The sequence below is a fragment of the Kryptolebias marmoratus genome, linkage group LG8 (assembly GCF_001649575.2).
Source record: "Kryptolebias marmoratus isolate JLee-2015 linkage group LG8, ASM164957v2, whole genome shotgun sequence".
Lineage (NCBI taxonomy): Eukaryota > Metazoa > Chordata > Actinopteri > Cyprinodontiformes > Rivulidae > Kryptolebias > Kryptolebias marmoratus.
Window position 1 is genome coordinate 24,212,012 of NC_051437.1, and position 12,228 is coordinate 24,224,239.

The 12,228-nt window shown below is 40.5% G+C and overlaps 1 protein-coding gene across 2 annotated transcripts; it reads left to right on the top strand.

Moving 5' to 3' along the window:
• Positions 1-387: 387 nt before the first annotated feature.
• mmp23ba (matrix metallopeptidase 23ba) lies at positions 388-11,990 on the top strand. Of its 2 annotated transcripts, none has more exons than XM_017411209.3 (8): positions 388-910; positions 5,088-5,220; positions 6,777-6,916; positions 8,279-8,446; positions 8,937-9,101; positions 9,934-10,044; positions 11,466-11,592; positions 11,660-11,990. In XM_017411209.3, the coding sequence occupies exons 1-8, from the start codon at positions 820-822 to the stop codon at positions 11,832-11,834; spliced, it is 1,110 nt and encodes a 369-aa protein (XP_017266698.1). In that variant the 5' UTR covers positions 388-819; the 3' UTR covers positions 11,835-11,990. The 2 variants fall into 2 exon arrangements, with proteins under 2 accessions (XP_017266698.1, XP_017266696.1); XM_017411207.3 differs by having other exon boundaries at positions 389-910; positions 5,084-5,220.
• The last annotated feature ends 238 nt before the right edge of the window (positions 11,991-12,228 follow it).

Consider the following 12,228-nt stretch of genomic DNA (forward strand, 5'->3'; position numbering starts at 1 on the left):
GCTAGCCTTTTGCTACCTTTATCTTCTAGCCACTGAGTTTTTAGCCAGCTTTTGTGTAATATTTAGCATTTACCTAGTCTTTAGCTACTTTAAGCTAGTGTTTTGCTCCTTTTCGCTTTAAGCTTGTGTTCTTTTTAAGCCTTAATTGCTCAGTTTTGTCTTCTTCAGCAGGTTTCAGCAGACATTTAGTATTCACACTATAAAACAGAAAATGCTGTTTCACAATTTTTAAATTTAATTTTGAAGTTGCCGTCACCGTGACACATCCACAACCCAGAAGAAACAGAGGAGATTAAAGAGAGACCAAAATATGTGACTAGATTATGGGGGGAGGGAGGGTGCCCTCCCCCAGGAGGTGTCCTCCCCCCAGCCTTAAAGATCCTAACAACGCCTCTGCTCTTTATTGCTTTGCCTCAGTTCTGCGCTTTGCTTTCCCTCCAAGCACCATTACATAAACTTAATAGGAAAAAAAAAGAAAGAAAAAAAAAGCCTGAACAGCCCGTCTGATTCTGCTCTAACTGAGCTCTGCGGTGGGACGGACAGGGCGTTTGGTTTTCATTAGATAGTCTCGACACTGACCCCCTGCCCCAGCTGCAGAAGCGTGAGGCCAGCGCGCCGGCAGGAAGGGAGCCGCTCCGCAGAAAGCCACTATCCGACCGCTGCGTGCCCTGATGGCCAAGAAGAAGTGACACTCACGGGCATGGATGAACCAGCCGCCTTCGCAGAGATCTAATAGTTTTTTCCTCTCTCTCTCTCTCTCCCTCTCCCCTGGAGGTGTAATATTGAAACAATGGCGCGCTGTTGGACTCCCAGAGGTTTATGCAGCGGTGCCAGGAGTTTCACTGCGCTGCTCAGCCTTCTGTTCGCAGGGATGCAGCTGACCACAGCGTTCCCCTCCTGGAGGTTAGAGGTATGCTGTGACCGCTTCATCAGTGTCAAGATGGGTACCAAACTAAATGATCACCAAACCACACTCCAAACTGTGCATTTGCTTTATATGCCTGCTAACTACATAGATATTAGAAGGGCAAAGGTAATCATTTTGTCTGATCTCTTATTAAAAGCCACCTATTTTCTGCAAGTTATGCGTTTTAACTCTCTTTAGTTTACCTACAGCTTGCAGGAATTGGCAGCCTAAATGCAGGTTTAAAAGCAAGTGATGAGAGAGTTTATTCCAGTAGGTTTTCAGATAAATTGATATGCAGTTATGAAATGCAGGTATGCACTCAGTGTAAACAAAACACTTTTATCTGCCTACTTAACTCATCAAACCTAAATATGTACCAATACGTCAGAATTGTCATACATCTTGACCCATTTTCAGTCACTTCGGCTGTTTTCACAGGTAAACAAATGCAGACAGTAGTTGCCAGACATTCACAAATTTTGCTTACAATTTTTTAATTTAAGGGCACATTATTGTGAGGATGTTGTTTCTTACTGTATGATTTATTTGTTTAAATTTGACATTGCAATGAGTACCTTTGATAGGAGTCAACACTTGATAACTTTTCAAAATTCAGTTTCTGTAAAGGTAATATTAAGGCTGCCAATGCATAAGTATTGTAGCACCTTTATTATTATTCTGTTAAAGATTTTAGTCCAGTAAATCGTCCCACAGCTTTAATAAAAAACGTGTAAATTCTACATGAAATGTGCGGCTCGATCAGGACTGGTGTGCTGTGACTTATTGCACAATATATTTGTGAATCTGTGAGATTCGACTTGCAGTTTTTGCACAATGACTGTTTGTCTGAGGCTTAATTTTCAGTCTGCCTCTCATTAACCCGGCTGTCAGGGAGTGACAAACACAGGTGTGCGGTCACCATGGTGACCACAAATGACCCACTGGCAGCAGCTTTAGCATTTCTTCGGATCTTGGTTCTCCTTACTTCTTATACGGTTTATACATCCCAATGTGGGCACTTGGAGTCCTGGCTTCCATCAGAATTTCTTCAGAAATGTTCTAGTTATTATTATTGCCACTGAGACCTCAACAGATGGTATCAATAAGTTTTGGTAACAGACATCTGATTCAGTCTGGATTAGGGTGAAATAAGACGATGAGCTGAATTCAGTTGTAGCCAACGAAGTGGATCCTGGTAATGTCTTCAGTAAATTGATTAAATGTGTTTCTCCACATGCTCCCATCCTTGCCAACCACCCACTGTGTTAGTGAGCCTGAGGGAGAGCTTTATGTCATTTCCTTTGCCACACACTCTCATTACATGTCAGTCAGGAAGACTGCAGGCAGACTCAGATAAGCTTTCAGGCTAGTTATAAAAGGTAGCACGTGTAAAGATTTTGAGTGGACAAATAAAATCAGAATGTTGCCAAGTGTGATTTAAAGTGAAAACGATGAAGAGTTTGAATGACCCAGAATATGAAAAAGGCAACGCTGAAGCATTAAAATCACCATCTGTTTCTCTGCAACCCAAATAAAATGTCTCTAACTTTCCCCGTCAAGTTCATTTTACTAAACAAATAAGCAGACCAAAGAAAAGTTCAACAAACACTTTGTGTTTTTAATTAAGTACAAAGCCAGTTTTTTTTTCTTAAAAAGAGTTTTCTTTGTTTTTGAGGCTAGAACAGACAATTATAATCCCTTGTTTAGCAGCTTGAGGCTAAACTATTCCAGACTCCCCGTCAGAATCCTCAGAGATTTCCCCTCAGCTGTTTCTGCTCTCTCTGCGACTCAACGCTCTCTTATGGTTTGTAGGTTTAGTCTGAAGGGTTTGCTTTTAGTCCCTGTGGCTTGTGATTCATCTCCACCTGAGCCAAAGTGTGAGTGGAGATGTGCAGTGATCTGACCCAGATATGTGTGCTGGCCTTGATTCTTCAAACACCTCGTCAGTCGTTGAGCACATGACTACAACGTCAGTCATAACGTCTATAAAGAATTAAAGGCCTAGCACTCATTGATGGAATGATGGATCGCCCGCTGCTTTTCATGTCAGAGGTTAAAACCATCTTATGCTGAGAAATGGCAGAGTTGTAGCTAGTTTTGGTCAAACCTTGTAAATTGTGTTTTGTGCAGTCGTGAGTTTTGGGGAGACATCTTAGTTCTTTGAGCATGTGTTGAGGATGACTCTCAGCTACAACCACACCAAATTTCAGCCCAACATATGCAACATTAAATGAGTTACAGACATGTGTGTTTGCTAAGGCTGATTCACTGTGGCGGCCATTCTCAATAGGATTTGCTCCAGAAGTCAATCATTTGTAGTCCAAGGATTATTTCTAAAAGTTTCATCAAAATCTGTCCAGTGGTTCATAAGATAATATGCTAACAGACAGAGATGACTGCAAATAGTTAATGGCAAATTTTGAACAAGAATCTTGTGCAATCTGTTTGCACTCATTATGTCTTGGTGATCAGTCACCGCTACTACAACACCAAATTTGAGCTCAGTACTTGTAAAATTGACCCATAGAGTTACGGTACATATAAAGGCCACAGATATTGTCTATTTCCAAAGGCATGAGGTGAGTGAATGAAGTACAGAAACTCTCAGAAGGTTATCATAGGATGTACATCTACAACTGATTAACTTTTGGAGTCAACCCATTTCAAAATGTCTGACAGAGCTTATCAACTTTAGACAAGATGAAAATGGTTTTAACTTAGTCAATGTTACAGATATTGAGCTAAAATCTGGTGTTGTGATAACTGAGAGTCATTTTCAACACACAAACTTAGTGCTATTTCTCACAATATCTCATGAAATTGTGAATGATGTCATTTTTACAAGTTTTGACCAAAACGACCGTAACACAAGGTGATATGCGTTCCTCCAGGGAATGGTAGGCCTTTAATTTTCTAACAAAAATAGTGATGTTATTTGGCCACATGTAAACTGTAGTTCTGTGAGGAGACAAGTTTAAAACCTCTCAGAATGAGATGTCTGCCATGCCTTGGTTCTTGGACACACCGGATCTTGAAGTGTTGAAATTTGGCCTCTGCTGAACATCCTCTCCATAAAAAGATATAAGTTTATCAAACATTTGCTACCACTATTATGGAATGTTGGAGTCAAGGAGAACCACAATTTTACGTCAGAGAATATTTTTAGAAGCGCCCCGAAAACCAGCCTTTCCGAGCTGTAAGAGCACAGAGTCCAGATTGGATTATTTTGAGCTGGTGTTGCACATCCATAAAAACACACAGACAGCAGAAAAGAGAAAAGGCTCATATTTGTAAAGCATATTTACTGCTGACTTTCTTTAGATGGAATGTCTTTGCATAAACATCTCGCAAAAGTCGAATCTCACAAATTCTTGAACCGTGAGCTGCACAAGTCTTTGAATGTTATACTTGTGATTTGTTAATTTTTCTTCAGTTTTGAAGAGAATATTTTGAGTTAAAATATAACTGAAGCATGTGAAAACTTGGGTGTGAGTTCTCTGTGTTCTGGGAGGATTTGAGAGAAAATCATGAGTCCTACAGCAGTGAGGGACACGCTGGGTGAAAGAAGACAAAAATGTTGACAATTTGATGTATAACTTTCTAAATGTACTTAAAACACTGCAGGAGTAAAAAGAGTTTGTTTGCAGAGGTTTTGAAGTTTTTGGACATTTCAGAAGTTAGATTAAGTGACATCATCAACTGCACTCCATGGAAAATTCTGTAAAAGTCGTAAACCTTAAACTGTGATTGTGTAAAAACTGTGAAAGATATGAAAATGTCATTTCGGACATTTAAAGTCCAACTCTCTGTGAGCCGTGTAAATATTGAATGATGGTTTAACTGTGAAGTATGTCTGAGCTTCAGATCTTCAAAGAGGTCTGGGTTTTCTTACTGGGTACACCAAAGTCCCATTGATTGCCATTGCTGTTTTTGGGGCAGTTTTCTTGCAGTATTTGTCTAAGTTACACGACACACCACTATCAAAAGTCATAGCACACTATTCCTGATCGAGCCACACGTTTTCATGCATAATTTGCACGTTTTTCAAAGCTGTGCAACAGCACAATCATCAAGACAAATATTTCTCAGCACCTGTTGTGACAATAACCAATGAGAGACTTGTGAAGACTCTTTACACAGTGAGGTGAATCATTAAAGGTTTTCGCTTTGTCCAAGGAAGAAGCTCACACCGCTGTGCTGCTCATCGGGATCCGCAAAGAGGCCCGATCCCAAGTGCTTCACCTCTCCAGGAACAAGCGCTACACTCTGACTCCGGAGCATCTCAAATGGGACAAGTTCAACCTGACGTACAAGTATTTATTCACCGACTGCCCTCTTGTCAACACCACGACCCAAGCATAGTTGTAAAAGAAAACAGTTTGGAAAAAGAAAACAAATAAAAAGACAAAAGTCCGATTGGTTTTGGCAGGCAAACAGAAGCTCAGGTTTTATTTTTCAAAGACTACATTTGCAAAGATTTATTGTAGTTTTGAAGCTCTTTGAATCTGACAGCTGTTGATGTGGTTTAGCTGCACTTTAAAAGGGATATTTTATCCAAAAGTGAAAAGCTTGCCATCTCACTCTCATCTGTTCCAAGATTAAAATGTTATTGACCAAAAGTTGGTCTAAGTCATCACCGTGCAAAACTCTGGAGATCCATTTGAGGAGAAAAGGAAAATTAAAGAGCACAGAAAGGACCTCTGCACTCACTGCGCAGTGGCTTCCATTCAAAGCGAATTGGAACGTGCAGCGCTAACTGTTCGGAAAGGTTCCAGCAACTTTACTCCTTCTGGAGCTGTAAACGAGCCCATAAAGTCTCCAATGAGAAGACTCGACTGAGCTCGAGAGATGTGTGAATGATGAGCACCGAAGGATTTTGCTGAAGTTTGCTAAAGTAGCCGAAACTGACTTATTAGAGCTGAAAGAAGCAGAACGAGAGCTAGAAGCTGAAAGTACTAAAACGAAAAATAGCAAAATGTTAGCTAAAAGTTTCAAAGAACTAGCTGAAAGCGGCAAAAGGTAAACTAAAAGACAAAAGTATCTGAAGGCTAAATAAATGCTAAAAGTAGCAAAAAGCTAGATGAAAGTATCAAAAGGCTGGCTAAGTCTAAACACAATAAAAGGCTAAGTAAAAGCTAAAAGTAGCAATAGACGAACTAAAAGCTAAAAGTAGCAAAAGCCCAGCTAAAAGTATGAAAAGGCTTGTTACAAGTATCAAAAAACAAGCTAAACATAAGAAAAGGCTGACTAAAAAACTAATAGTATCTTAAGGCTGGATAAAAGCTAAAAGTAGAAAAAGACAAGCTAAAAGCTAAATGTAGCAAAAGGCTAAAACCTAAAACCAACATATGAAGACAAAAACAGAACAACCATGGTGATGCAGATTTCAAAGAGAATGATATTTTGAAGAGATCTCAGTGTATTTCTATAGGCCAAATATTTGTAAGTAAAGTTGAATATTTTGAAAAGTATAAAAGTTACAAAAAACAACTATCCGAGCAGCCATCTACCATCTGAACTTTTTGATATAAAAATGGCCAAAAAAGCAGAAAGTATGCAGAAGCCGTTAGATCGCCAGAAAAATAAAGAACAGGAAAACAACAGTGTGAATTCTGAATCTGCGTTCACACTTCTGCAGAAATAGACGGTGCCATCTAAATAATACACACGTTTTATTGAAAGTGCTGGCAGAGCTCTGTCCCTGGCTGAAAGAAAGAATCTAAAGTTTCAGTAATAGAGCTGTAGCTGCACAGCTTGTGGGAATGTGTGTGTCTGAACAGTAGCCACTGTGTTTTGGATGATTCCTCTGCTTTGGAGAAATGTGTGCAGAGTCCAGTTCTAACAACACAATGCTCCTGTTCCCCAACAGGTTGCTCTCTTTTCCGACAAACTTGATAAATGCCAGCGACACACATCAAGGCATAGCCAGGGCTTTTAGCATGTGGAGTGATGTCTCCCCGTTCACATTCAAAAAGGTGCCAGCCGACCAAGAGGCAGACATTAAGATCGGTGAGTTCTCTCCTTGCACGCAGCTGTACTTGTCTCAACAGACTTCTTTTTGGTTTTGTTTTTTGGCTCTTTTCTTTTCCTGCTGTTTTTGCTCGTGTCCATCTGTGTGTTTGTCTGTGCCATTAACAAACTAGCTTGTGAATTAGTGAACACATTTTATTGAAACTTTCAGAAATAATCATTGGGTTGACATATAGAACAAACTACCTTTTAGATCTGACCTGATTCAAAATGGCCGCCCCAGCAAAGCGATCTTAGCAGATACAAAATGCATATAACTTAATCAGTTTTACAGATATTGAGCTAAAATCCAGTGTGCTAGTAGCTGAGACTAATCCCTAATTTTCACATTGAGCACTAAGTCATCGCAGAAGATCTTGCCAAATCTTTGGCATTAACTACTGGAGTAAACTGTCTGTTAGCAAAATATCTCATGAACCACTGAATAGATTTTAATTACACTTTCATGTAATAATAACTGGATGTACAACTGTTTAACTTTTGGAGCAAATCCAATTCAAGATGGTTGCCACAGCCAACTGCTCTTAAAGGCCAAGCTTTCCTTGAAGAAATGCGTATCACCCGCTGCTTTTCATTCCAGAGGTTTGGACTGAGGTCGTCCTCTGTGGAGATATGAGAACGTAGTCATGTTGGACAAACTTTGAAAAGCATTATTCATAATCTAATGAAATATTGCAAAACGTCACGTTCAGAGTGAGTTGTGAATGACTCTCAGCTACTACCACATCAAAGTTTAGCTCAGTATTTCTTAAACTGACTGAGTTGTAGCCATAGTAATTAGCTATCTTAAATTGGGTTGACTCCAAAAGGTAATCAGTAGTAGATGTGTAGCGCCAAGGATTTCTTTAAAATCATCACAACATATTTTGCTAACAGACCTACAGTAAATGCTGAAGTCTGATGAGCAGCACTTGGAGTCTGCGCTGTGAATGAAGAACTCTAAACCACCAAACCAAATTTTAGCACGATATCTGTAAAATAGTCTGAATTATGGCCATGTTTTGTTTTTGCCTCCAAACTCTTTAAACCAGTCTAGCGTGACTGTGTTACCAAACTTATAGTCAGCGTGATTTATAATTCTAAGAGAAAGACAACTTCCATACATGGCAAAGGATTCTGAATTATGCTTTATCTGTCCCTTCAGTGCAAACTGTAGAGCTCGGCATAAATTCTCGGTGACAGTGAGAGGCTTAGTTGTTGCTCTGCAGGGTGAAGGCTGAGCAAAGAGCTTTCTGCTGCCAGTAATTCATCATTTTGCAGCTGCAGTCTACACCGAGCAGAAATAACGGAGGGAGGGCTTCCCTCTTTGGCTCTGAGATTTGTGTTTCTTTGTTCTGGCAGGCTTCTACCCCATCAACCACACAGACTGTCTGCAGTCCTACTTGCACCAATGTTTCGACGGCACCACAGGTGAACTGGCCCATGCCTTTTTCCCGCCAATAGGTGAGATCCACTTTGACGACAGCGAATACTGGATTCTGGGGAAAATGCGCTACAGCTGGAAGAAAGGCAGGAATCTTTTTATGTTTGTTGAAGCTACTGATATTTACAGGAATAGTCTGGTCATTTCTGAAGTAATGTTCTGTCAGATAGTTACCAATAGTACCTTATCAGCTGTGACATCAGTCATGGAGCACAGAGTATGAACAAAAGGGCGGAAGTTTTCATCCAAGCTAGACTCATGGCCACCCAAATGAGGCGCCTTTTTTATAGTTTTTCAGGCTTATAAAACAATTCTTTCTAAACAATATACCAGTGTGAAAGAATTCTATATTTTAATATTCAACCTCTACACCTTTCTTCTCCTTCTTCTTCAATTTTATTGCCTCTTTCTCCATTCTCTGTGCTATATAACTGTCATGGCTGATAAGGTACAAACTAGTGATAGAATCTTCAAAAATGATCAGACTACTCCTTTAACCCGTAACGTGATGCATATAGTTGGATCTGAATTGGATAAGAACAGAGGAAAGTAACCAGCTGTGTTTTCACCGTGCAGGGGTTTGGCTGACAGATCTTGTCCATGTGGCAACTCATGAAATCGGTCACGCACTTGGACTCATGCATTCCATGAACCCAAAAGCTGTCATGCACCTGAATGCAACCCTAACAGGGCACAAGCTGATCACACAGGATGAGGTGTGGGGTTTGCACCGTCTCTATGGTAAGTTCAGAATCCTTATGTTTCTTACTATACCTTTGTGTGTAAAAAGAAAAAAGAAAAAGTTGAGGGTATTGGATTTATTAGGTCTATTAATCATTTCAAACATTCTTGAATGAATAGAACCTAATAGGAGAGTCCAGTTTTCTTCCTGGAATCAGACAACATGGCAGATCTGGGGCAGAAATTGGTGCAAAGTGCCAAGTATAGTGATAGCTGCAGACATACTGGAAACCAAACAACTTCTTGGAAAGACCAGCAACAGAATTACGTTGTACACCTGGTTTGACAACCTTTATAAGTGTTTCATTAATGTTCCTTAACCTGCTAAAGGAAGAGTTGACGGATGCTGGTTCTGTCATAAAGACAGATCTGTGCCTTAGACCAACAAATGCCCAATCAGCTGTCACGCTGCATGGCAAGTTCCCATGAGCTGCAGTCCAACAGGCAGTCTGCCATGACTGTAGGCCAAATCAGGTCAAACATTAATCAAAATGATTGTTTAATCTGACATAGTGGCACATTTTAAAGTTTGATCTTGGCATAAGCAGAATTACATCTCAGAAAACCAGCGGAGAAAATCTGATGAAGCATTTGTGGTCCAAACCAGCAGGAAAATGGACTACTGTGTTTGTCTGTGACGAGTAAAAGCCAACGTGGCATTAATGCCTACTGTACAGAACTAGTCATGAGTCATCATTTGTGTGTGTTATGGTGAGTCATTTTCACTGGCATCAAAAGCAGATTGGGGATCCAGTTTCTTTTTGCTGCTAAGTGAGAATCGCTGTCTGATCCTCCTCCTCCCCCTCCCTCTGAATCCGTCTCTCTCTTCCAGGATGTTTGGACCGGTTTTTTATATGTCCTGCCTGGGCTCGGAAAGGCTATTGCGACAGCAAGCGCAAGCTGATGAAGAAGCACTGCCCCTCCAGCTGTGATTTCTGTTATGGTAAGACGGCAGAAAGCAGCAGCTCAGGAGAAGAAAAATGAAAGTTTTCTCTCAGCTGCAACATAAGGACCTGCTGTGAACTCTTTGCCAAGGGAGAAACGGGAGCCAACAGGTTCAGCCACACAGAGCTGTGATGAAGGGTTTAAGAAATCCGATTTGAGGGGAAATCGTATCGTATTCCTGTAAAACAGCAGCGTCTCCAGGGAGGCTCAGCAGACTCAGTATCTGCTGATTGCTGTCTCAATGAGAGCTGAGCAACAGGACTCCCTGAGCCTCTTTAGGTTCATTGTGGGATGCTCCGGTGCCGAGGTCTCTTGTTGCACAACAGGAAATGGTTTCTCTTAGCTACCACAGCCTTTAGATTGCTTTAGCTTTCTCAGAATTTTGTCAGCAACAAGGGACGGTGCAGAGACAGGCACGAGGATACGATTCCTGGCTTGCAGTAATGTGTTCCTCCTTGTTGATTGGGAGACGTTGTACGCCTGTGGAAAATTCCAGAGCAACTCCAAACCGCTGGAATTTCAGACTGCGGCTTGAGGGTTAGAGACACACAAGGTCAATTTGGATTTTTGCAGCATTAACGAGAATGACTGGTTCTTAAGCAGACTAAGAACTGATCACAAGTTGGTCTGTTGTGTCTGCCAGAGAGCAGACAGGAGAAATTATACTGATGGGACTGCCACATCATGGACAGGTCGCCATATTGTTGTGTCTAACAGGGCTCGCATCAAAATGTTGCTAATAGGGCGTGTGTCAAAAAAACATGCAATATCTCCAAATTTTACAACCACAATTACGAAAGAAAAAATTAGGACATTGTGTAATATGCAAGCAAAAACAATCTCATAAATCTTTATTTTGTTTACAGTGGAACATAGTAAACATATCAAACGTTTAAACTAAGAAATGAAACCATGTTTTGAAAACATAAGGTAAGTTAGATTTTTTTATTGCAGCCACATATATTAAAGAAAGTTGGGACAGGGGCAACAAAATGCTGGTAAAGGAAGTGGTATGAATGAGAAACAGCTGAAGGAGCATTTTGCAACAAATTAGGTTAATTAGCAACAAGTCAGTAAGAGAGGAAGACTCCAGTGGGAAAATAAATGAACTTTGACTTGACTGACACATCTGGAAAGGCACCATCAGAAAAGTGTACATGTTTTAGAACAACGTATGCCCCCATCCGGCAAAGAAGCTCCAGGACTGTTGAACAGCAGACAAGATGTTCTCCTCTCCTCCGCTCTGTTGTTAAAAGAAAAAGGATGCTTCAGTTTACATAATGTCCCAATTTTGTCTAAATTTTTGGTTGCAAAAGTCACATGTCTCATCATTAAACGGTAAAGAAAGTTCCCATAATGTTTGGATCTTCACGTTATTTTGGTGGTGCCCCTTCTAAAGACTATTTTCTTTCGATCCAGAATTCCCTTTCCCAACGGTGGCGCCGACTCCGACTCCTTTAAGGACCAAACAAAAGCTGGTGATCGAAGGCAAGAAGCTGACTTTTCGGTGTGGGAAGAAAATTGCATCAAAGAGAGGCAAAGTACAGTAAGTGTCTCGAAAGCTTCCCCGACTTTCCGTGGCCGCGGTGTCTGAAGTCTGCCTCCTGTTTCAGCTGGTACAAAGACGGGGAGCTGCTGGAGTATTTTAACCCAAACTACATCTCCATGAAGGATGACCACATCACAATAGTGGCCAACGCCATCAATGAAGGCACGTACACGTGCATCGTGAAGAAAAGGAACAAAGTTCTGACGAGCTACTCGTGGAGGGTGCGCGTGCGCTTCTGAAGGCCTTGTCTACTGAACGCAGGACATTGGGCACATATTTGAATCATTTTGAAAACTTCTTTCTTGTATTATTCATATAAAACTCTCTGCTTGTGTCTGACTTTTTGTTAAAATAATTTTCTATGTATAAATAATAAACATTTAATAATAATCGTATTAGAGTGGTTGTTGATTTAAAAAAAAAACTTAATGATTGTTTAAGCTGTTTTTGCTGCATTGTTGTATCTTTATTTTTTGTTTAAACACTTCAACAAGTTTCTGCTGCTGGTGTTTTTGGGGTCAAAACCTGTAAAGTTTGAGAACTTCAGATATCAATCTTTAATTAAAGACGTGGCATTGAAGGAATGCGTATCACCTGCTGCCTCTCATGACAGATTTCAGACTGAGATCATCT